The 27,351-nt window shown below is 37.5% G+C and overlaps 2 protein-coding genes across 2 annotated transcripts; one reads left to right on the top strand and one right to left on the bottom strand.

Annotated features, from left to right (window-relative positions):
• Positions 1-610: 610 nt before the first annotated feature.
• LOC125246356 (cytolytic toxin-alpha-like) lies at positions 611-15,303 on the top strand. Its single transcript, XM_048157331.1, has 6 exons — positions 611-679; positions 8,007-8,171; positions 9,566-9,646; positions 9,907-11,658; positions 13,974-14,071; positions 14,181-15,303. The coding sequence occupies exons 2-6, from the start codon at positions 8,030-8,032 to the stop codon at positions 14,529-14,531; spliced, it is 2,424 nt and encodes an 807-aa protein (XP_048013288.1). The 5' UTR covers positions 611-679; positions 8,007-8,029; the 3' UTR covers positions 14,532-15,303.
• Positions 15,304-17,301: 1,998 nt separating this feature from the next.
• On the bottom strand, positions 17,302-24,059 carry LOC125247507 (gastrula zinc finger protein XlCGF7.1-like). Its single transcript, XM_048158850.1, has one exon. It carries the CDS (start codon positions 23,208-23,210, stop codon positions 22,290-22,292), a length of 921 nt encoding a protein of 306 aa, XP_048014807.1. The 5' UTR covers positions 23,211-24,059; the 3' UTR covers positions 17,302-22,289.
• Between the last annotated feature and the right edge of the window lie 3,292 nt (positions 24,060-27,351).

Here is a 27,351-nt window from a genome sequence, read left to right as displayed (position 1 = left end):
ATATTATTACATTTATCATAGATTCCTTATCAGAGAATATTATACTATTCCTGAAGCTCAAGAATATTGTAATACAAATATGCAAAGAGTCAGTTGAATTTTAACTTGAATTTGGTTCAAGCTATTATTTTCTGTGGTTTAAGCCCATTCAAATGTCCTCCCCCTGTTTGTTAACAAATCATGTGTCTAGATTATATACATTGCATTGATCTTAGTTTGTCCCACTGACTCTTAAAATATAACAGCATTTGTTGGCACAGGATCATGACCTCTGTCCTGGAGTGCACACAGGCAACTGACTGCTTACAACATGCTTTCAGAACGGAGGGAAATCCACTCCGCTCATATACCGTACTCTGCCTACTAGAGGAGCAACACAGACACTGCCTAGGGTGCAAAATGAGAATATTTCATAATGTACAACAGTTTTTGAGAAATGTGTGATAATGACTGTGAATAGCTCTACCCATGTGTTGAGTGAGATGTGTCAGTTCAGTGCTTAAAGTGTTCCAGTACTAGAAAAGATTTTTGCACACCAGCAGCTATCATGAAAACTGGCCTGGACATGTAGGTCATGGTGCTTTTGTAGCGGTCACTTAGAGAGCTTAGGGTAATTTGTGGTAGAATGACAACTGCGGATGTGTATAGAGGGTGTTTGTGTCTGAAAGAAAGGCAGAAGGTGAGCAGAAGAAGAGATAACCGCTCTACAGACATTTGCTCATCTCCCTCTTTCTGTTTGTGATCTGAGTTGAATGTTTATTTGGATACTTTTCCTCAATCTAACCCATGTATGCGGATGAGTGTGACGGCGCTTGAGTCATTATATTAAACCCAGCTCATGTCTCTCTTGTATCTCTTCCTCTGGCACCACAATCTAACTGTGTGTTACACTTCATGATATTGTGATGATCTGTATGTATCAAAAAACTGCTAATGGTTAGAATCATGTTTTTATTTAAATTTAGTGCATGTTTAATTCAGCACATTTTCAGATGGGAGAAATCTCAGTATCTTCTGAATATCTGCCCTCTGGTGGTGGTGGTGGTGGTTGTAGTTGTTTTCTGTAGGGCATCTCTGCTTCTGATTCTGAAGATGTAGTTTTGTCAGGATAGATGATGATTAAATCTGTTCCTCGTCTGTGAAATAATGTTATATCTGCAGCTGAATGTTTTCTGGTTCATACACTAATGCCTGTCAGCTCTGTTAATTGTTCAGTTAAAATTTGAATTCATTTAAAGCTCATATTTTCTGTGCTTTTACCTTACTAAGAATTATTTACTGTGCATTTGATATTAAACATTTCATTTCAAGTTGCATATCATCATTCATGTCCCTCAATTTTTTCATTTTTTTTTTTTTTTTAACAAATCACACTATAATATACTCATCACAGTGATCTTGTGCCCTTTCTCTTGGTTTCACAACCTGCCCCTTTAAAATATCCAATCATGGCCATTGCTCTGGGATGTGTTTCCCAAAAGCTTTGTGAGTTTAGTTGATCGTAATGGTCTTCCCGATCAACTTGGGCTCACGATGCTTTTGGGAAATGCATCCCTGCATGTTGACACGGATAACAAGATTAATAATAAGCAGAAAATGAGCTACATATTAACAGCAAAACAAACTTCAGCATAGGTGGGAATGTATAATGTCCACATTAGAAACGAAAGGAGATTTTACAGTTTACACAAAGTGTTTGTTTTTCAACCGAGCGTTATTTTGGTCTCATCTGACGATCAAACCCATCCTCTGAAAGTTCCAGTAATGTCTGTCAAACATTAGATTGCTGTTAGAGGTCACGGCTGTCATGATTTTTCTTTTTTTTCTTTTTTCTCCAGTAATTATATATCGCAATATCTATAGAAACCTTGAAAAAAAAAACAATGCTATCAGAAAAATGTCTCTTCACTTTGTTTATTTTGTGTTTGCTCTCTTTTTTAGCTAATAAATTATACATTTCAGTCAAAGGACAACAAGAGAAGACATGTAAGTCTTTACTGCTTTACTGGCGATAAGAAGAGGAGAAAAGAATGGGAAGTTGTGCCGAATGTGGACGAATAAAACTTCCTAACTGCGTCTTTGTTCTCTCCACTTTAGCCCTGATGCCTTTGACACTTTTTCAATGGTGTACTTTGGTTCATCAGTAATCTAGGAACGCATACAGGTCTAAATATCCGCATGGTTCCTTTTAAAACCCTTTTCAATTTGTGCCAGAGAGCAAAATTAGTGAGGATGAAAACATTGAAGACATGCAATGTCTCTGTGGCTATTCGAACTACTGTTCAAATAAAATCATCTGATCACCTGAATGGATCACACACGGTTACACATGCTGAGAAGATGCTACTGTTTATGCAATCACAGGTATCTTAATCATCACAGCACACGAGCTTTGAGTCTGTCTCAGTCCAGATGTGTTATAGGCTTACCTTCGTCAGTCTCCATGACAGGCGTGGCATTTGGTTAAAGCATAGGGGTAAGATGAGCCATTTTTTACTTATGTGGTCCTCAAGATAAGGGAAAATGAGGCAGAAGCACAATTAAAGTTTTTAAAGTAATTTCAGGATGTTTCCTATCATTTTAAATGATCAGAATACATCTATGACAACGGGTTCTAAAAATATGGCTTTGTATAAAAAAAGTGTTCCTCTGGCTCAATTTACCCCAGGTTAGGGGTAAGTTGAGCCGAGTCAGTAGGTGGGTGTAAACTGGCCATCTAACTGAATCTGAATCAAACCCATTTTAAAAACTCATTTACTACTCAAATTTCCTTTACAAATATTTTTTAAAGCTAAATTAAAACAACATAAAACCAACCAACTGAAGTTGAAATTTCAGTTTAATTGCTCGCATTTCTGAAACAATATGTTGAACATCAAAGTTGTAACCTTCCCATAAACACACTAAACAGCGAGTTTGTTGAGTAAAATTAAAGAATGAATAAATGTCACTGAAAGTAATAAACATTTTAGTCAAAAGGTTCTTGACATGGTAGTTTTTCTGCAATGTCGACCATGTTAGGCCATTAGAGACGACAGGTGGAAATATATACATCCTCTGGTTCATATCAGAGAAGGATTTGGTGTGCTTGTACACTGTTCCTATTAAATAAACTCGAAAATAAAGATAAACTAAACCTTAATATTTCACTGCAATGACACCAGTTTATACTTCAGACTTAATTTAAATTCAGTGCCTTATGGTGGGGTAAGTTAAAACACTGGCTCAATTTACCCCACAGCAGTTGGTTTACTTTGCCCCATAGCTGCCATTTTAGGAAAAGCTAGCTAGCTTACCAATTCAGAATAATATTTAGCTAAATGACTCGCATGGTTTTATGCGTTGCTAAATCACCAATATGCATCATAAATATTTTTAGACCTGGACAAATTTGATTTGATGAAACAGTCTTTACATCTGTTATGTTAAAATTTTTCTTTTGACAAGCCAAACACATTTTTAAAGTAAATGAGCGACTTCCACTCCTCCCATGTGCTTCTCCTTTTCACAGTCTGGCAGAAATGATGGGTGTTTCTAAAATATATGGTCACATGACAATAAAATGGTACGGTTGCCAAGATACAGGGGGTGGGTCAACTTACCCACTGGTTCATCTTACCCCACTCTCCCCTACACTTATATCCATCGGCAACTGTAAGCTCTTTCAGCTGTGGTCTAGTAAAAGCCTCAAAGGCATCAGGGCTAAAGAGAAGAGAACAAAGACGCAGATCTTTAGGAAGTTTTATTTGTCCACATTCTGCACAACTGCCCATTCTTTTCTCTCTTATCGCTAGTAAAGCAGTAAAGACTTATGTGGCATCGTATATTATATTCAGAGTTGTGTTGCGGTAAAAATAGCAGCAGGGTAGTGTCAGTAGCTCACTGAAGCAATGTCATCGACGTCGAATGCACTGTGCACCTAAACAAAATGGCGCCCCCTGTTGTCTAAAATATGTATAAAACGATGTGGAACTTTTAAATAACGTAAATCTTTCATGGGTTTTCTACAACATATTTCAGTCATCTTTTATGTTATATTAAGCCATACAAGTCTTAAAACCAGGGATTCCCTTTAACAAAACAACTAATACCTTAGTCTCCATTTGGAGCCCAAATCCAAGAAATGGCATACTCAAATTAAAATAAATAGTTCATGAAGCCTTTGGACTTCCAACATTGATTATTTGAAAGAAAACATTTGGCAGAATTAATTAGATCAAATGATAATTTAAATTATATTGCCAATACCACTATATTGTCTTACCCTTAATTTACATGAAATTGGTATTTCATGTTTTGAATAACGTGGTTGTCGTCAATACCATTATATTGTGATACCCCTAGATGAAGGCTTTTTTAATGCAACCTTACCAAACAAATTGTGGTTATAAAGGCGAGGTCTGATCATAGTTTTGGAGATTTTCTGACCCCAAGACCCAACTAGCCAATAATTTTAGAACAAATATTTTATATACAAAATACCAATATACAAAAAACCTTTCCGCATTCATGTTTTATGTAGCTTGACTTCAGTTAAAGGTTAGATTTTTGTGAATATTTTGAATGAAATACAAAGAGAAGAAGTGGCAAAAACTATTTTTAATAGTTTATATTTTACCGAAGGTGCCAATATTTCTGAAGCCCACTGTATAAACATTGACCATCACACATGATTTTTATGTTAAAGGTGATCAATGATAATATGTTATATAGAAGGTTATATGAGGGTGAGTAAATGATGACAGAAGTTGAATTTTTGGGTTAACTTTAATCTTCTATAACTTTTGCCCCTAAGAAGACCAGGTGTTTGTTTGTTTTTGGCACAAACATGAATGACAGTAAGCTCACAATACTGCGATGCTGTGATGTGCTAACCTCAAATCTCAATTTTGGGGCCAGCAGAGTCTGGGTCCATGAGGGTAAAGGGCAGATTTTTCTGAGTATAATATCACTACAGAAATCAAGTGAGCTTCAGACTTCAGTTGAAGACTTTAGCAGAAGATTTCATCTCTGAACTTCCCACAGACACACAGAGACTCCAGGTAATTCATCATTTAAATCAATATGAACTGGTGATGTGAATGAGCTAGAGCTCAAGAAACGATTCAGATGTGCTCACTGGGGATTTATAGGCATGTTTTTATTTAAATTAAAATACATCACTAGATTGCAAAGGAACTGATGGAAATAATATTGGATATTATTCATAACACTGGATTTTTTTTTAAATAATGAATTAAATAACCTTCCTTATTTATAAGGAAATTTCAAACATTGAGAGAATTAATGAAATGACTGTAGTTATTTTTTCATGAAGCCTGTGGTGAATAAAGCCAGAAGGTGAAACTTTCTTGTTAGTCTAAAAACAGCTTTTATTGAGACCAAGCGGCCAAAAATGACTCTCTGCTAATTTTGTCTCAGTATGACATCATAGTGTGACAAAAGACCGCTTCTAGGCAAGGCGAGTGTATTTATATAGAACATTTTACATGAAAAGAAAACAAACAACATAAGATTAAAAATGGAATGCATAAGAATATCAATAAAAGCAGAGACTATCTTTATCTGGAAGAATCAGAGTTTCAGTCAGGATAATTGAGTGAAGGTAAATGTTCACTTTGAGAACTTCATCTTTGTTTCCAAATGCAATGACTTCAGTTTTGTCTTTAACTGAAGGAAGTTTAGGCACATCCAATTTTTAATCATCAATCATCAATCATCAATGCATTGACACAGGGAGTCAATGGGGCTGTAGTCATTAGGTGATAGGGCTAGGTAAATCTGAGTGTCATCTGCATAGCTATGATATGCAATTTGGTTCTTTGAACAAGAGCGGTCCAAGAATTGAGCCTTGAGGGACTCCGCATGTCCGCATAAGACAGCCTGTCAAGAAGTATGTTGTGATCGACAGTGTCAAATGCAGCAGAAGATCAACACCCACCTCTGCATCATTGTAAATAAGACAGAGACAAAACACAGTATTACTCCAGCAACAAAACAATACAGACACCTCTGAGGATTATAAAACATTATGTAATCTTTGCACTGCCTTCCTTGGAGTAACGATACATTGTTATATCGCCATATAAAAATGCGACAATATGTATCATAGATATAAATGATATGATATGCGATTTAAAGTTAGCCTTATCCAAGACTCAGCTTACTGTATTTATGACGTATAATTCACCCAAAAAAAAAAAAAAAAAACATCCTCATTTTGTTTCAAAACTATAAGATTTTCATTCATCTTCCAAACACAAATGAAGATATTTTTTTTTGAAACCTGAAAGATTTCTGTCCCTCCATTTAAAGTACATTCCCCCAAAACTTAAAAGATAAAAAAAAATGATCATAAAGGCATGGTAAAAATAATCAATCCAGCGGTCTAAATCCAAGCCTTCTGAAGAGACACAATGCCTTTTTTACTGAAGTAAACACGGACATTGACATGCGAGAACACCATGAAAGTGAGTATATGGAGACAGAATTTAAATTTTTGGATGATTTTAAAGCCAATAAATTTGGTCTCTAGGATACATACTAACGTTTACATGTCACTGGCAGTATGACATTGCTTTTGTTTCTCTGCACTTAGACACAATCTTGGCATTGCGAGCACACAATGCATGTTCTGAATATCTTACCATTGAATGTAAATGGCCTAAATTCTCCTATTAAGTGTACCTGTATATTAGCACTCTCGAGTCGGCCATCTGTTTCTTTAATATATATAGTAAACTTAATGAACACACTGCAAAGCCTCTTTCTATTAAAACTATCTGGTATCATGAATTAACAGATTTTGACTCATTGATCGACTGGGAGAGGGTGTGGTCTAATCTAATTTTAACTTCTGAAAACCTGGCTCATCGTCTTATACATTTCAAAGTCATCCATAAGACATACATAACCGCTTACAAGAGGTTTAAAATGAAACTTCAATCGACCTTTAGCTGCCATATCTGTATCATATCTGTGATGTTTTGGGAATCTACTGCCTGTGGTTGATTTTGATATTCTATGTTATCAGCATGATCACAGAGGGTTTTTTCACAGCCTACCTGACTGAGAGAGCTTATTATTATGCAGGTCATTACAGGTCATTATGCAGATCTTTTGTTTTCTCATGTGTGAATCACACCATTATTCATGATGATTCACGCCTCCACGCATACTGTGCTAAGAGCTCGCTCAGGTACTGGGGAGCTAAACCATTTAGTGCTTTGTAAGTGATTAGAAAGTTTGTAAAATACAGTAATTCAAAATTCTGTCATGAAACTCTAGATGGCACAGGTTAATAGATCCTTAATCCAATCTGTTTGCAATCACATCATTATCTATAGGTCACAGCTGATTGGCTCCTGCTGTATCAGTAGCCAATGATAGCGCTGCTCAACTTTCAAATATTTGGTCAGCGCCTGCGGTGCGCATTCAGAAACCTTCCACCTTCCCCAGCTCCACCTGTGTAGATCTGGGCAATTCACATCACGTATGCTTTGCTCAGCAGCAGAAGCATATCTTGCTCATAGCAGCGTGTCGTGTGTGTATTGGCAGTAAACACACTCTTTTTTTTTATCATGGCTGACTTGACTGTTCACTTGTGAATTTGCATCATTTAGTGCAGGTGTAAGTTATTTTTATGTTGTGTATATATACCTGATTAATCTCATAAAGGATGCATTTGGTTTTAGTTTATTAACCCGCTAGCAAAGTACTTGAGTTTACCGGTTTTCATTCACCCTTCAGCTTCAGCACACGCAGCTCAAACGACTGGATTATTTTAAACAATCATATTCCTTTTAAAGGAGTCTTTTTCAAAATATTGATGCATTATTAATAACTTAGCAATGTTATTGTTCTCTATTATTATATAGTATTAACATGATATCAATATTTAATTTTTTTAAATATCACAGTTATGATCAATGTCTGTATATTTTCAACACAAAAGCAGCTAATTCACAACACTCAGGCATCTTCTCCTCTGACTTCCGTTCAAACAGATCTCCTTGCTGACTGTTCTAAGATGGTGGCACTTTCGGTGTACCTGAAGCAGCCAAACTTCATTTACTTGTGTACGTATCTATGGTTGTCAACCCTAGCTGTGGCGAATGCTCAAACTGGAATAAGAGGTTTCTTTACACACCAAAGCAAAACAAAGACTCAAGGTAAGATGTGAATGGTGTTACAAAATGTGAATGTGATTAAATGTCCTCAGAAGGAAAGAAAATATTCAAATATTGTCTGATTTTTGTCTGAAATTTGTTTCATTTTTTTTTAATAATAATAACAAAATCCCCATCAAGAATTAAACAAAAAGCCATGAACAATACCAGTCAGAATTATAATATTGAAAGCTTGCACAAATCAGATCATTTTTGATTGAAAGTTCACTTTTTTTTTCTAACGTGGCCAATATCAGATTCCAGTGTGATTATCATGGTCCTGAACTGACCTGCATGTGCAGAAAAACAATAATGGCAGGTGAAATCAGTGATTATGCATTCAAATTCAGCAACTGAGATTGCTGTAGTAGCCTATATCAATCTTAGGCATAGGGTCCTTCCTTCATTTTTATGTCCATCAATCATTGTTAGAAAAAAAAACAACATGTTGAAATGTATCAAATATGTTACGTTAGGTTTTCGAGGAAGGTTTATACTTGTTCATCTCTCAATCATCCTTGTTTTGTATTGTATTATATGTTTGAAAGCTTCAGAGCTTTGAACATAAAACTGCATTTAAAGATCTTACTAAGACATATTACTGGTAAATGTAGAGCAACAGCTGATATAATTATTATGTTAATAATATATATATATATATATATATATATATATATATATATATAATTGTTTGTTGTCTGCTATAATGTTATACAATCTCATTTATTTACAAGAGATAGGTAGAGTAACCAAAAAAAAGTACTTGTAAAAGTATAGTAAAAGTACTTTAAAAGAAATAATTACTAAAGTAGAAGCAAAACGTATGCACAAAAACATGTGTACACCTCTCTTAAAGATGAATGGTTTCAGATCTCCACCTTGTAAACGCCATCTACTGAATGTCATTAACATCGGAGTTGGCTGAGAATGTTTAAACTGAGTGCTGAGGGATGAAAACCATGTTGGATTTGTTTGGTTTGGTCAACTCTAACCTACTCTGAAACTCAGCTTTATGCAACAGGCCACACAATCTCTTCTCTTCTGCATCATTCTCATGCGTTGTTTACATCCATTGCTTTCGACTCATTATTGGTCGGCTCCTGCGTCAGCATCACGTCATAGGCATGTGAATTGCTTCGGCCAATAATGAGCCCGCATTCTGAGGTTTTGGTGAGATTTTGGGCTGGAAATCTTCCAACCAATCTGGCAACACTGGTTGTTAGCTTGATTTTGTATTTCCGCTCAATGCATTTTGTTGTTCAATGAGTTTGCAGCTATATTTTTTATAATGGATTTCTACAGCTTTAAACAGTATTTATTGTCATTAAGATGGAAAAATGTGCTATAAATGTTATCTTTTGTTTTTCCTTTTTTCTTTTTTATGTCCATGGCATCAGAGCCAATGGAAGTTGCGGCCCTTGGAAGACCCCTGTCTCTTGGTATGCTTTACGACTGCCGCGAAGACTCCTTCATTCCAGGTGGTGTATCTACCCCAAAAAAACGAATTAAAAAAACATAAATATTGAACTATATTGTTAACTATCTATATGTTCAATTTATTTATAGACATGCAGTAGCATATCTTATCACATGGACATCTATATGTTATGAAGTTATATATATTAAATATATTTTCTTTGTGTAGGGGTATAAAATCTGCACATTTACAATGTACATTTACAACAGTACATCACTTGCTCATACACACAGTAACTGTTGAAGCCATTTTTCGTTTCAGGTGTTACTCTCTGGGATGAGAACTCACTACGTAACAATTTGTACAGTCGTCCACAGCCCCTGACAGATTTGAAGTTCAGTAGTTCTGACTCTCTTTCTAGTAAGTCCAGCCTCCTGGATGTAAGTGCTTCTCTGAAGGCCAGCTTCTTGGGAGGGCTGGTGAATGTGGGAGGATCTGGCAAGTTCCTGCATGACACCAAATCCTCACACCGACAGTCCAGAGTTACAATGTATTACAGTGAAACCACAAGATATGAACAGCTCACTATGAGCCAACTGGGCCGGTTCACCTACCCTCAGGTGTTCGACCAGAAAAGTGCAACTCATGTGGTCACGGCAGTACTGTATGGAGCTCAGGCTGTCATGGTGTTTGATCGGACGATTTCAGAAGAGGAAAACAAGCAGGAGATTGAGGGTAAACTGAATGGCGTGGTCAGGAGCATCGTTGGACTTTCCATTGAGGGTGAAGGATCTGTTAATATGAATGACGATGACAAGAAAATTGCTGAGAATACCATCTGCACATTTTATGGGGACTTCTTACTTGAGCAGAACCCCACCACATACATGGAAGCCATACAGACATATAAGACGCTCCCCAATCTAATAAAGAACAATAAAACTAATGTGGTTCCAATAAAAGTTTGGCTCCATCCTCTTCATCTACTGGACAGTAAAGCAGCTCAGCTGGAGAGAGAAATCAACACACGTCTGGTTTCCAAAATTGAAGGTATAAATGAGGTGCTAGAAGAAGCAGAGAGGACATACAATGACCTGATCAAAAGTACACTGGTCAATGCTTTCAGTGACATCAAAGAGAGGCTAGACCGGTTTAAGGACTCATTTAACACATACAAGTCAATGCTACTGAAAGCAGTCGGCAGGGCCTTGCCTGCTGTTCGAGGAGGAGATAAGGAGGAGAAGTTTCTGGAAGAAATCCTGAGGATCCACAGGAGCTCCCCATTCAATGCTGATAAACTTAACAAGTGGTTAGATGATGCAAAGTCTGAACTTCACATCTTGAGTTCTTACACCAAGTCACTGGAAGGGATCAAAATTGCAGACTCTGTCGATCTCGTTACCACCTTATTTGATACTGATGTTGATGCAGTGGTGAGCTTGACCTTCACATCTCTTAAGTATGAAGAGCCATATCTTTCAACCCTGAAGGAGTTTCTGGAATCTGACAAGTTTAAAGAGCTAGATGGGAGAACAGATTTTAGTTCAGAGTGGTTCAGTGAACACAGTGTGAGTTACACTTGGTTTTCTATGGAACATGTCACAAAGTGGTTCAATGATCCCAATGTCAGAAGAAATATGAGAGAGAACATGTCTCAATTCAAGAGGTTTGCAGAAGCCAATAAAGGTGAAAAGAGAATCCGCTTAATTATTTCTGCCATCCCCAATCCCTCCATTGCCGGCTCCTCTATCTATCTGTATGAAAAAGGGCAACTGACAGACACACAGTTCCAGCCCATGTCCAAGCCGCCCCCACCAATAGTGAAGAATGTCCTGGCCAAAGGTATGGCCCTGAAACTGCCGATGTCTTCAACTGGAGAGACAGTGCGGTACAGATTAGAATGCAAGCAGGCAGATTCTGGAGCTGAGCAACCATGGCTTTCTGTAGAAACACATAAAAAGGAGTTTATTCTGGCCGGATTGGCACCTGGAAAGAATTACCTGCTCCGCTACAGAACTTTTGATAAAGTGGGAGTGAGTGAAGCCAGCGATACTGTCAACACTTCCCCTTTAGGTAAGTGTCATCTGCAGATGTGACTCTCAAACGATCTTGTTCACACAGCAGCTTATACACAGTATTATGAATAGCTGCATCGGTTAAGCGGATTGATGAATGAACACCAGTAACTAAAGTCTGTTCTATATGAGATTAATCATGTGGTATAAAAGTAATATTACATTTTACATGTGCACACGAATGCACACATACTTGTCTGAATGTGCAACTCAACTTGTGCTCTTAAGACCTGAAGGTACCACCCAAAATGCTGCAATAACCAATCAGAATAAAAGAACTATATTAGGGCTGTCAATCGACTTTAAAAAAAAAAAAAAAAAAAAAAGAATCTAATCAATTACATCAATTACAAACCTAATTAATCCCAAATTAATCGCACATCAAATTTTGCTGAGAAATTTCTCCCAAACGATAATTTAAAGTCATCATTGTCTGATGGTTTCTCTAGATAAGACTCTTATTCCTCGCCTGGGATCATGTAGAGCTCTTTGAAGCTGCACTGAATGTGACATTTGGACCTTCAACCCGTTGAACCCCAGTGAAGTCCACTATATGGAGAAAAATCCTGGAATGTTTCCTCAAACACCTTCATTTCTTTACAGCTGAAGAAAGAAAGACATGAACATCTTGGATGAGATGGGGGTGAGGAAATTATCAGGAAATTTTCAGTCAGAAGTGAACTAATCATTTAATGAGCGGTGCATTGAATCATTTATTCACTCAATTCAGACAAAAACAGACAATATTGTGTCTAAAATAACACAATAATAAGCTATTTATTTAACTGTTGTTCAATAAATCAGTGTCGCATTTGCACTTGTGCAATTCGGAACAAAAACAGCGCTCGTGTGATAGTGCGCACATTACGCGTGTGATATAACTAGCTTCACTATATCATATGATGTAAATATGAGACAAAAACTCATACATGGGGAACTTCACCCCCATATTTTGACATTCTATCTGCATTCTATAGGCGTCATCACCGCACATCCGAGTACACGGAGTACCCATGCACATCTCTAATCCAAAGCGACTAACAATTGAGGAATCTGTCTCTTTAAACTGTAAACATCTGTTTGTGTGCGAGTGTGTTAGTGTGTCCAACGACTACGTCTTGTTATGTCTAGGTGTGTCCATTTTCTGCATATAATATTACAGAGAAAGGTTTTCCGAGTGTTGCACAAATTAAGTCACAAAGTGAAGCCTCACCCCCCACATCCCTTAGGCTGACAAAACTACATTCAAGAATATTTACAGAAGACATGTACAATGTAATGACAAAGTCCCTTTAAGACAAGTCATTTCACTCGGCGGCCATCTTAGAAACGTCTCTCGGGCATTCAAGTGCAGCTCCTATCTCTTTGAATGAGGAAACATCAAATTCTCCAAAGCTTTCAATTAAATTTTATATTTGAAATCACCATTGAAATCTGACAACAATTGTCTCATAAATATTGTTTCTAAATGCTCGAATCAAGGCTAGGCAAGGATAAGGCTAGACACTAGACAGGGCAGAACACTCAACAAGGCAGAAACAATACTCAGCAATGTGTGTGTGTGTGAGTGCAGCTTATAAAGGGTCACTGATAGGAAACAGGTGTGAGTGCATGATTGGTTCCTAGATGGGGGATTGTGGGAAATGGAGTCCATATGACGAAAATAGGACACGGGCTCAGGGCACACACATAGAAACAATTCTGTAATATAATGAACAAATTACTCGAGATCATACCACTTCCACCCACAAAATAAAACATACTGGTTAATACAGGATAGAGAATCAGCTATCATATCATCAGTACCTTGTTTTTGTAGCTTTGGCAGATTAAAAGGATAGATCTTTTTTTGGGTTAACTATCCCTTTAATGACCATTGCATAAGACGATGATTAGCATTGGACATGCAGTGCAAAAGTCTTAGGCACGTTAGTATTTTCACACAAAATAGATGTTTTTAAGTCAGTTCTTCATATACTTTGCGGTAGTGTGTCAGTAGGAAATATCAGTTCACATTTCCAAGCATTCCTTTTGCCATTAATTGTAATAATCCAGTGAGATTTTTGAAAGCACAAGGAGTCTGACACAGCCGGTATGATCTGATCTCACCATCATTGCATCTCTCTGGGATTACATGAAGGAACATTGAAACTGAGACAGACTAAATTTAGAAGAACTGTGGCCATGTCTCCAAGAAACCTAAATGCGATTGATTTGATTTAGTTAATAGAAGCATCACAAAAGGACTGAAAACTTTATTCTGCTGCTGTCTAAATGGATCTTGCTTTTGTTGGATCTTATTTCTGTCCACAGCGGAACCTGTGGTTGTGGGTGGGACAGGTGGTGGTGAATTCTCCTTTACATCGACTTTGACCGACAGCTTTTACAAGATCGTCATATTTTACTATGAGGTAAGGGTGGTTGAAAATTGTTTTCATTCTATTTTATCAAAATCTGATTCCTATATTTTATCACATTATTATTGTTCAGTTATTCACGTGAAATACATTTGTGCCACAGGAAGAATATTTCTTTACCTCATCCGTGAAATCACTGAAAACAATAGAAGTGGGTTACCGGGATTCCCAGATCATTCGAGCTGGTCGTCGTGAAGGAAATAAAAAAAAAGAATTTATCTTTGACAACACTGATACAATCATCACTGCAACACTGTGGCCAAATATAGATTATAGCAGACTTGGGGGTCTGGAATTTGTGGTTGAAAAAAGTAATGGTGAAAGAAAAACTATGTCTCTCAAATGCAGTGAACTTGGTGAGCCTGTGAGTTTAAATGTTGGATCAGGGAGATTGCACGGCATTAAAGGGAGAAGTGGAGATGAACTTGATGCTCTGGGTTTCTATTTTATGTAGACCCAATCTTTATAATCTAATCCAAATGACATCTGAACAGCAATCATATACTCTAAACAAGTTATTTTTTATAAAATGTGTACACAGATATTATGAGTAAAAATATCAGATCTGAATCAACCAGTAATATTTTACATTTTACATAGTTTCAAATGTTTTTTTGATTTCCAGGTAAATGGAACCATACACATATAACTTCATTAACAATTGACAAATTAAACATATAAAATCTGAGTTAATCAATAAATAGTGATTGTATTTGGGGTTTTTCAGGGAGAACAATGTATAGCATTGTATTCTGTTTAATTAGTCATTTATGTCCATCTTTCTATTTCTGTTGTTTATCATTTATTCTGTTTTGTACCTTTGGAAGTACAAAACTCTTGATATTCAATGACAATAAAGACCTTTTAAAGGGCCTGACACAATCCTCTCTTGTTTTTTTTTGTTTTTGTTTTTTTAAAGACTAACAACAAGAACAGAAAAAAAGAAACACAAAAACTACAAATGAGGATAAAAGTTTGATTTAGTTCTGTCATATGTCTAAAGAAGTTCTCATTGAGAATTATTAGAGGTTTAGATGTGTAAGACCTGCTCAGACAAAAACTGAGATCAAGCATCCTGTAATAAAACAATAAAACTCATCTGGAGAGAATAGCATAGGACAACACCTTGCCTTCACATCTACGGGACGCGACACAACCCCCCCTCCACACACACACACACAAACACACACCTACCCATCCCCCTGACTCAAGTCACTGAAAGTTCTTCAAAACGTATAATGTAACTTGTGTATCTATCGTTTTACCCTTTTTATGTTTGGTATCATTTTAAATGTCTCAGTGCGATTGGTAAAATGGTCTCAATTTCACAGCAGTCACTGGTATTATGAAGAAGATTGAAAACTAAGGAGAATTCTGTCCTCTTTTTGGGTGGTGCCTTTTGTGAAAACCCACTCCTCTCCCCCAAAACAGGTGTTGGTGTAGTAAAAATGTATAACCCTTTTGTTCTGGTCTGTATATAAGTTCCCCCATACAGAGATGCCATACACACATCACTGTGTGTATATGCATTTTTTTGTGTAATTGATGTTATGCATTTATTATTTCTGAATTGGCTTCTAATTGTCCAAATGTAATGTAATTGGCATGACACATTTTTACTTGACAAATAAAATGTTATATTTGATTTACTCTGGATTCTCCTGATATCATTATTACCAGTAAATAATGGGAGGCTAATGCTACCATAAATCTGTGCGCAGGGTAAAACAAACTGGAGTCAAGTCAAGTCACCTTTATTTATATAGCGCTTTTTACAATGCAGATTGTATCAAAGCAGCTTTACATTGATAACTGGTACATAATTTTGGCTGCACAGCAGCTCTTAAATAATAGTATCAATGCAGGCAGATCAAAGCACTGTTGAATAAATGTCAAGAATACTGTTGAATATCAAATGTCAAGTCAAATGTCAAGTGTCCCCAACTAAGCAAGCCAAAGGCGACAGTGGCAAGGAACCCAAACTCCAACAGGTGACATCAGGTGGCAAACAGGTGGCAAATAGGTGTTAAAATGTGTAGGTGTTAACTGAGGGCACATGAATGAATATTTCTATATCCTCTAGATTCTCATTCTGAATAAACCCTTATTTCTTGTCTGGGATCATGTAGAATGCTTTGAAGCTGCAATGAAACTATAATTTTGACCTTCAACTGTTTGGGCTCCATTGAAGTCCACTATATGGAGAAAAATCCTGGATTGTTTTCATCAAAAACCTTAATTTATTGGACTTGAATTTCATTATGACTAATGAATTAAAAGCCAATTTTTTATATGCAGTGTAGCCTATAATTTCCAAATATGAGTAAATATGTTTAATGGCAAACTCATTTTACAATCGTACACACAAATCTGTATTAAACATACATACATACATTACATATGTTGAGTGGTTGAACTTGAGATTTGAGACTTATCAGAATTCAAATGTCTCTTCAACTTTTTCTGTGACCAGTCAGATTTTGTTGCTCACTGCCTTCAGCCAATCAGAGCTGCTGACGTCACGGTCCGCATCTGAATCCCCCTCGATCGGTCACTCAGGTGAAGTATAATGTCGCAATGTATAATTTAAATAATAAAACACTGAAAGCGCAATACATCGCTCAATCTTGGGGATTCTGACCAGTTCAATCAAGTGACATTGCAGACTGACTGTGATGGTGATGACAACTGGCTATGAATTTAATGGCCTACACGATCCTGAAAGAACCGGGGAAAAGTCCTGCTATTTGGAGGTAAGTTGTAGTCTACCAGTTAACAAACTTTTTTTTTTTTTTGCTTTTTTTTTTGCTTTAACAAACGGAGAGCGAGATTTCGGCTTGATATCTCCTTTTTGAGTTTGTGTGTGGAGATTTATGGCACATGTTTGAATGCAGCACCAAAAATAATTCATAAAGTGTTGTATGCTTGACTATGTAACAATACTATATGACATATTAACAATATCGACATGCCATACTGATACAGTTCCCTGCTGCTAATCCTCATTTACTGTTCAAAAATAGTATTGGTTCAATGTAGGATTTAGACAGACTATTGTAAACGTAAATATAAAGTTGATACTGCTGTCTGACCTTATATCTTTTGTATATTCTGTTAAAAGATGCTGTTCTTCACGAGTTTCTGCGGTCACTATAATTAGAAGCTCATCAGAAAATGGAATATGTGTGTAAAGCCTATCTGTGATACACATTAAGACTCGATTGTCTTTTTAAACCTCATTTATTAACAACTCAACAGAAAAGAAAACTCTAAAACCATCACATACATAGGCTTAGGTTATATCAAGTTTATATCAAGGGTCCAACACCTCCCAGTATATCACATATAAAGATGCACTACTTTAACTCCAAATTAAATAATTCAAAACAGTGACATAGGCCAGCTCCTAAAACAGAGCCAGAAAAACACCATTACTGTGCTACAATATAAAAAAAAAAAAAAAAAAAAAAAAATTTAAAAACCCCACATTCATCAAATAACATACATAAATAAAAACATACCTGGCAACAGCGTACAACAACTGTTGTCCAACCCAGACACAAACCATCATTACTGTCTGCACAAAATATTTTGATACATGATTATTCAAAATATCACATCTAAAAAAACATTACATCGAACATATCCAATGAAAATTTCATTTACCTCAATGAAAAAAGAAAGAAAGATCGCAGCCATCTATCTGGCATTGCTGTACCTGGCAACAGCTTACTACAACTGTTTTCCAGTCCATGCACAAACCATCATTACAATCTGCACTAAATATTTTGATACATGATTATACAAAATATCACAAGTTTAAAAACCATTGCATCAAACATCACCAATAAAAGTTTGATTTACCTCAAACCAAGAAAATCACAGCCATCTAATTGGCATTTTCAGCGTGCATGCCGCCATAACTCCTGAGCTAACGCTACTCCATTCATAAAGAGGATATGGGATCAGAAGGTACCTTACTCCCCCAACCCAACAGGACTACCGTAAATACTGTAGTTATTACAACCATCACATTCACCCCGCCCACCACTGATCATCGTCCTGATGATCTTTTACTTAATTTTACTAACCACCTGTACATAAAAAAAGAAGAGAAAAAAAAAGAAAAGAAAAAAAAAAAAAACTTTCCCAGGTGCATTAATCACCTAGTGTCCCTTATGAAAAATGATCTACTCTATAAACCCATCTCCATTTGACACAAGCAATCTGGGTAAATTAAAGGGGTTAGGGAACTTCCCTACTGTTTGCCGACTAGAATGTCGCAATTGGGCTGGAGGTGATTGAATAACTTCTTCAAAACTTTGAAATTCTTCTGAATCCCCTTGCTCCCCCAAATCCATGCCTGATTCACTACATAACTCATATTCAGATCTATTTCCCACCCCTGGTAATGATTCAGTTGAGGCTTCTCCCCTCACAACCCATGCTTCATCTGACTTACTGTCAGAGACTATGTCACTATGGCTCTGCACATCCTGATGGAATGAATCTACCATACCTGGACCACATGGCCTCAATTCTGTTCGGTATACATTTTTAGGTGGGCAAGATCCATTCAAAGGAGCAATTGTATACACAGCTTTAGTGTCATCTGGCTGAGCTATCACTCAAAAAGGTGTAGACATCCACACATCTTGAATCTTATGTCTTCCTGAAAAATTGTGATTCCTACGATAAACCAGTTGACCCACCTGCAAAGAACTCTGTAATGAGGGTGGACCAATCTGTCTCTTTCTAACTTTGGCCATATGCTGCATCTGTCCCCTTGCTTTTTGGTAAGCCTCTTTACATCGCTCATGATGACCCACCACCCACTCATCGACTGACTCTGCAGCATCTGTCTGGCTTACCCCAAACAAAATGTCAACTGGTAACTTTGGTGATTGCCCAAAAACCAGAAAATATGGGCTATAGCCAGTGCTCGCATGTTCAGTTGTATTATAAGCAAACACTACTTTTGGTAAATATTCTACCCATCTTCTTTTCTTGGATTGTGAGAGAGTCCTTAATAAGTTATGCAAGGTTCGATTGAACCTCTCACACTGGCCATTGCCCTGTGGGTAATAGGGGGTAGTTCGACATAATCCCATACATTTTACATAAGTTTCGAACCACTTCTGCCTCAAAACATCTCCCCTGATCCGAATGAATTCATTGGGGAACTCCATACTTGTGAATCTACTCCCTAACAAGAGATCTGGTCCTGGTCACTGCTTTTTGGTCCCTGGTAGGTACTGCAACCACAAATTTCAAGAAAACATTAGTAAATACTAAGACATTCTCCTTACCATCACTGGAAGGCTCTAAAATGGTCAAATCCATAGCTATTACTTCAAATGGTCTTCTAGCTAACAAACTGCCTATTTCAGTTACTAGCTTGGGCACTAGGGCTTTTGTCACAATACATCTCTCACATTGCCTACAATACATTTCAATATCTTGAAACATTCCTGGCCAACAGCATCTAGCTCTAACCAGCACCCTGATGCCCATGTTCATCATGTAGCCCAAGAAGGACTTCCTCCTTCAGGCTCTGAGGTAGAAGCACCTGTTTAATTTGGCCTTGTCTAGTATCCACAAATTGACGATACAAAACTCCTTCCTCCTCTATCAACTTCTCCCACTGCCGCAGGAGTTCCAAGGTCTTACCATCCTCTTTAGCCCTCGCCAATTTGCCGGGTTTAACTTGCTGACTCCAATACACAAGAAACCTTGCAAAAATGGGGTCAGCCTGCTGTTGGACTGCCATGCCGTCACTAACTTCTCTTTTAATACCTGGAAAGCGGACTCACACTCAGAACCCCACAACTCAGAAAGAGGCACTCTAGTGATCTTTGCTTTACCTGCCTTTGGTGCAGCAATGCTGCCAGAGCATGAAGAGACGCTGCTAACCAAGATAAATTTTCAACAAATCGTATCCTGCAAAGCCAAAAAAGGATTTAAGTTCAGTTACCGTACTTGGTCATGGCCAATGGGCCACCACCCGAGTCTTTTCAGGATCTGTTGCAACCCCCTCAGCAGATATTACATGTCCAAGATAAGAAACATGGCGCTGAAAAAGCGCACATTTGCTCCATTTTACTTTTAAGCCACATTCCCAAAAACGTGATAGAACTAACCTAAGATGACTAATTTGTTGTTCAGAAGATGATGAGAACACAACCACGTCATCTAAATATAAATGCAAAGACTGAAAATGTTGGTCACCTAAAATCCTTTCCATAAGTCGCTGAAATGTTCCCCGGGCGTTACAAAGCCCAAAATGCATACGATTAAATTGATACTGCCCAAATGGAGTACAAAATCAGTCTTCTGTCTGTCTTTCTCAGCAACTTCCACTTGATGATAACCACTAGCAAGGTCCAAGGTCAGGCCCCACTAAGGGCATCAAGTGACTCTATCCTAGGGAGTGGGTAAGCATCTTTTCTTGTCTTTAAATTTAACTGTCTATAGTCAACACACATACGCGTATTGCCATCTTTTTTCTTAACAATAACCAAAGGTGAGGAATAGGGACTACAGCTCTCACTAATAATACCCTGCTCCAAAAGCTGTCTAATATGATCCTTCACCTCTTCATATTGGCTTGGAGGAAGACGGCGATAACGCTGACGAACTGAGACATCATCCATGACTGGTATCTCATGCTGTATGATTGCAGTACACCCTAAGTCATTATCACTGAAAGTGAACACATCAGCTGAGCTGAGCTATCTGTTGGCTTTCCAAAAAGGGACATTCAAAGTGAAAATCATCTGAAAGAGTAGATCCGGCCTCATGACTAAAAACCAAAGCCTCTTCTGAACATAATGAGATCTGAACCTCCCCATGGCCTATGTTTTGAAAAGAAATGGGCTTTGAACCTCCTGCTACTACCTCAGCTACAAGCAAACGTGCCAGCCGTGTGTGAGGGGCCAAGCTGATATCTAAAGCACCAGCATTTACAATAGCAACAGCTAGCTGGCCGCCTTGAACCCTTACCAAACCTGGAGACACAAGGGCACCAGGTAAAATCCCTTCATCTACCTCTAACCCTTCTACCAAACCAATATCTAAATCACAAGTGCTCTGAAATCCTGTAGCGGGGACCAAACACATAGAGCCTGCAGGTACTAATACAGGTGTGGCGGCCATCACTTTTGTAAAACCTTGATACACTTGGGCACATTGTCCTGGTGGCACTACATTAAAAGGACCAGACAAAATTTCATTGCAGCCTTTTATTATATTCATGCCAACCAATCCTGGAACAGTTTTCCTTTTCAATTTTGTTACAGGATCTGTTGGATCCTTCACCACCAGAACACCATGCTGTAGCAATACCTTATCCATAATTTTAACATCAAGTTCTAAATAACCCAAATAAGGTATAGAAAGGCCATTTGCTGCTTTTAAAGTCAGCCACCCACATTCTTTTAGGATATCCTCCCCTTTACACTCAAAATGTTCCTTAAAGAAACTCTCTGTTATAATAGTGACCATGGAGCCTGTGTCTATCATAGATGGAACACATACTTCCCCTATATATAGATCCATAACCGGGGTTGGCCCTGTAGGTGCATTAAATACTCTTTCCCATAAAATGGTGGAACCATCTGAGCCCAACTGTTCCCCTCCTGTAGTCTGGCTCCTAACTACAGAGGGAATTTGTTTCCCTGTTGCATATTTAGCTGGGAAAGCTGTCCCCCAAGCCAACTCAGATGATGTTGCCTGATTGTCACTAACAGCATTTATATCTGAACAAAATCTTGCAATATGTCCTACCCCCTGACATCTAAAACAAATAGGTCTTCCTGCTGAATCATACCTGGGCTCCTGTCCCTGTCTCCTTTCATAAACTTGCAGTCGTGCTACCTATTGTGCAAGGCCCTCTAATTTCTCCTCCTGTTTCCTCATAGCCTCCCTAAGCTCAAAAAGAAGAGAATCAGTCTTATCAGGGATATTTGTAGTAGTAATACCGGAACATTCGACCGCTGCACCTTCTGGTGCTAAACTGTAGGGGGCTCTGTCAGGCACATATTTTCTTCCCAAAACAGCATCGCTTCTCTCCGCAAAACTGAGAAATTTATGTTTGGATCTTGTCTGATCAACCATTTTAATTCTCTACAATGTGAGGGGTCTCTTACATTCTCTGCAAACTGATTTCTTATTGTCTGTTCCCCACATAACTCCACTCCTCCATTACAATAATTTATGTCTCCTTTGTAAGTCGACTCATTTGTAAGTCACTTTGGATAAAAGTGTCTGCTAAATGACTAAATGCAAATGTAAATGTCTCCTGCCAAAGATGACACTGATCACACGTGTGCAGCTTCTCTCTGCTGTGGATCCTCTCATGTGTTTTCAGATTTGATAACTGACTGAATCTCATGTCACAGTGTGAACACTTGTGAGGTTTTTCTCCAGTGTGAATTCCCTGGTGCTGTTTTAAACACTTTGCTGTTGTAAACATCTTCTCACACTCAAAGCACATGTACTCTCTCACACCAGTGTGAGTTTTCTGATGTCTGTGTAAACTCTCCAGCAGTGAAAAACTCTTTCCACACACAGAACAGGAATGTGGCTTCTCCTTCGTATGAACTGTCAGGTGTCTCTTCAGGTTTGATGACCCAACAAATGTTTTGCCACATTGATGACATGTGAACGGCTTCTCTCCAGTGTGGATCCTCCTGTGTGTCAAAAGTTGTGCTGATAGACTGAAACTCTTCCCACATTGCTGGCATACATGCGGCTTCTCTCCAGTGTGAACTCTCATGTGCTGTCTAAGATGTGGTTTTTGTATGAATCTCTTCCCACACTGATCGCATGTGAATGGCTTCTCTCCAGTGTGGATCCTCATGTGTAACTTAAGGTTTTCTGAACTTGTGAAACTCTTCCAACATTGATCACATGTGAACGGCTTCTCTCCAGTGTGAACTTTCATGTGACATTCAAGATGTTGTTTGGTTGATAAACTCTTTCCACACTGAGTGCAGGTTGTAGATTTCTCGGCTCTTCTTTTCTTTAAAAATGTCTTTTTAGTCTTTGAGCGACTCAGAGGTTTTTCTCCAGGTTTGTCATGATGTTTCTCCTCCACTTCACTCAGTTCTTCACTCTCCTCCTTCACTTCCATCAGGACTGAAATGAAAGAAAAATAATTTGAATTATTTTGATGTAGTGAAAATTAATTTAAGTGGGGGTGTGCGATATATATCATCTATGATAATATATTCTAATTGTTGTTTTAATGATGTTCAATCTGACATTATCAAGTATGTCTCTTACTTTGCAAAAGCCAAAAAAAGAAAAAAAAAAAAAAAAAAAAAAACACACCTAGAGAGTCACTAATGCACTGTGTGATGTAGCCTTTTTGATTTAGGTTACATTGCATTAAGAGTGTTCTCTCTCACTGTGTTATTTATTTATTTATTTATTCAGTTTAATGCAAGTAAAAATACCCCTGTATTGAGTATTTGTCTTTTAGGCTATATTCATTTCATATGATATAGTTAATCAATGATGCAAAGACAGTCGTGTTTTCCCCAGATTTCAGCATGACTGCAAATATGATACTGATTTTAAACAAAAGTTTACAACATTAATATTAATTACTGACATTTTAGACTGCCTGTTTTGCTCTATTTCGTCAACAAAAATGGTTCCATCCACAGTTTTGCATCTCTGAGCAACACAATTTAGTGTTTCATTACTGAATGCATCAGTCCACTTGAACAAATCAGTTGAGTAAATGATTCAATGACTCACTCATTAAGAAAGTCAAAAACTTTGTTCCTGAAATGATCAGCCATTTGAACGTATCAGCTAAATGAATGACTCAATAATTCGCTCATTAACAGTAACTTGACACCACCTACTGGCGGTTTAAGTTTCATATTTAAAGTATCTTTCCAATTTTAAAATCACTTTATATATCAAAGTTTAATATTACGACATCAAAGAATTACGCATTTGTAACTGCAGTTTAAATTCATTAGTTTCCCTCTGAGCAGCATAAAACAGTCTGTGTAAATGCATCAAAATGCCACTTCAAATAATTTTGAGGATTATACGTCATTGAAAATTTACATAAATGGCTTAAATTTACATAAATGACTTACATAAATGAGCTTCCAATTTCTATTTATTTTTTAAAACATTATAGGCAAAAATCCCATGGTTTCTGTAGTGAGAACTATTAAATACATTTGATCAACACAATTATCTAATGTAAAATAAATAGTGGGAGGAGCTTCACTGATGGTGTGATTGATGTGGGAGGAGCTTCACTGACTGTGCTCGATGTAGGAGGAGCTTAACAGATGATGTGGGAGGAGCTTCACTGTTTGAGAGATTGATGTAGGAGGAGCTTTACTGACTATGTATCTGAGGTGGGAGGAGCTTCTTCACTGATGGAATGATTGATGTGGGAGGAGCTTCACAGACGAGGTGATTGCAGCTGACCTGTCAAAATAAAAAAATATTAGTCACAGAGAGTCTTTATACTAATTGACACATCATTTATGTTAGAGGTGCACCGATACTAAATTTCTCTTTATTTTTTAAAACATTATAGGCACAAATTCCATGGTTTCTGTAGTGAGAACTATTAAATACATTTGGTCAACAACACAATTATCTAATGTGATATAAATAGTGGGAGGAGCTTAACTGACAGTGTGATTGATGTGGGAGGAGCTTCACTGATGGTGAGGGAGGAGCTTCACTGATGGTGAGGGAGGAGCTTCACTGATGGTGTGATTGCTGTGGGAAGAGCTTCACTGATGATGTGGGAGGAGCTTCACTGTTTGAGAGATTGATGTAGGAGGAGCTTTACTGACTATGTATCTGAGGTGGGAGGAGCTTCACTAATGATGTGATTGATGTGGGAGGAGCTGTGTGATTGCAGCTGACCTTTCAAAAAAAAAAAAAATATATATATATATATATCAGTCACAGACAGACTTTATACTAATTGACACATCTAAACATTTATGTTAGAGGTGCACCGATACTAAATTTCTCTGCTGATACTGAGAGCCGATTATTCAGAATATCGGCCGATGCCGATACAGTTTGGTTTTTCTTAAGGAAAAAAAAATCTCTCCCAAATAATGTTGCAAACTATACAGGGATCCCTCTCATTTGGTACACTACAATATTAGAGGTTACAATTAACAACAGAGGTATTATATTCAGCAGCTGTTTATTATAATAGATATAATAATTATACTCAAATAAAAACTGAAATATTTGTATAAAACTTAGTCTCACATAAGGTAGTTTTCATAAGCACTTTTTTTCTTCATGGCGAATTTACACAAACATAATTAACAGTAAATAAGCTCCTCTCTAGTGTTTTTTTTATATGGATAGCTAAGGAACTGTGAACATTGGAAAACTGAAACTTTCATTCTTATCAGATGTAACAAAGCACAAAGTATTTTGCGATTATTGGAGGGGAGGTGCTACAAATAATATTTGATTTAGCAAAAAATAAAAACGCAGACCTGGCAACCCTGGCTTGAAATACGGATGATTCATAAGGCCTGTACACACCGGGACGAATATCGCACGTGTTTATCGCCAGCGTTTTTCGAGACGTTTTTTGGGTTCATACCCAAGTGATTTTCACTGGCGATGCATAGAGTGAACGTGCAAATTCACTCCCTGACAGCATGTGGCGCTTGTGCTTAACGGTAGTGCAAATAAACATATTTATGATATTAATAAAGTTAAAGAAGATAAAAATGCAGATATTAAATGGCATATATATGACATATGAGAGATGGTAGTCAGAAACCGTAGTGCAAATAAACATTTATGAAATAGATGTTCTCAACTATATTTCTTGAATGTAAAAGAAAAAACAAACAAACAGTAAAAATATAGAAATACTACACATCTATTGGTGTGGCCAAGAACTGGCAGAGCACCCATAGTGTGCATCTCAATCAGCTCCCTAGTTCACTAGTTCCCAGAGTTGTGGTTCAGGAGCTGACTAGGCCAAAATAACAAACAAAAGTTCCTTGTTTTAAAACCACTTTCCTAAACCCCAACCCAAAAGAAAAGAAAAGAAAAGAAAATATACAAACTCCCCTAACCAAAAAAAAAAAAAAGATCAAACAGTTTACAATAAACAAAAATCACATCAGACTCCCTACTTTCCCAAATAATCAGTATTTACAATATATACAACCAGGCAACCAGAATTTGAAAGGGCAATCCAAACTCAGCGTCAAAAACAGGCAAATGGGTCAAATATAACAAAGTTCCTCAAGTACAAACAATTTCAAATCAAACAAACATTACTCACAGTCTCTAACACTCTTAACTAGGGATGGCTGACGCGAAACTGACATTTCGACACAGTGTCGAGATCCCGAAGCGTAGATGTTTCGAAACACTGCTCCGAACTGTGATTCAAAACACCCATGTCACGTGACTATGGCTAAACGAAGCCTCTGCGCGTTTCACAAGTGTTTCGACAGGTGGCGTGCTTGCCGAGTCTGCGTTTGATTGACAGGGGCGGGAACAAACCACACAATCGCACATCTGTCTCAACTCCCACAAAGTTTAAAAGAGAAGTTCATGCACCTTCACCTCGTGGGTTTTTGTGAGGGGAGAGAGATTTTGAGATAGCTTTTGCGATATAGTGACATTTATAGTGCGATTTGGTTAGTTATATTTAGGCTAGACTTAAATTTATATATTGACTGATAGACTATAGACATTGACAGATAGTTAGGATAGATATAGTGACACATTCATATAGGCTAAGTTAGATTTTGACAGATAGCTCAGTAGTTATATATATATTCATTTAGAAATAATGAACCAGTAGTCTATTCTTAATAGCTGTGCAATATTTCAACCTATATTGTTTTTTTCAAATTATTTTTGTTATTTAGTTTTGATCTTTTATCTTTATCTTCTTTTAAAAGGCAGACAGAGGGAATTGGATGAGGCTCTTGTAAACATGGTGGTAAAGGATTTGCAGCCCTTCACCATCATGGAGGATGAGGGTTTCATGGCCTTTGTGAACAAACTTGATCCAAGCTATGTCCTCCCATCCCGGAAGGACGCTGAAAACAATGTTCACTGAAAGGTACAACAACACTAAGGAGAAGACAATGGAGGACCTAAAAAAGGCAGATTTTGTTAGCCTTACAGCTGACATGAGGTCTTCCATTAATATGGATGGATACCTTGGTGTAACTTGCCACTACATAACACCAGAGGCAAAGTTGGCAACTGTTGTACTGGGTTGTTAGGAG

The sequence above is a fragment of the Megalobrama amblycephala genome, linkage group LG1, assembly GCF_018812025.1.
Source record: "Megalobrama amblycephala isolate DHTTF-2021 linkage group LG1, ASM1881202v1, whole genome shotgun sequence".
NCBI lineage: Eukaryota > Metazoa > Chordata > Actinopteri > Cypriniformes > Xenocyprididae > Megalobrama > Megalobrama amblycephala.
The sequence above is the reverse complement of the archived record's forward strand: the minus strand, read 5'-3'. Positions and strand labels throughout refer to the sequence as shown.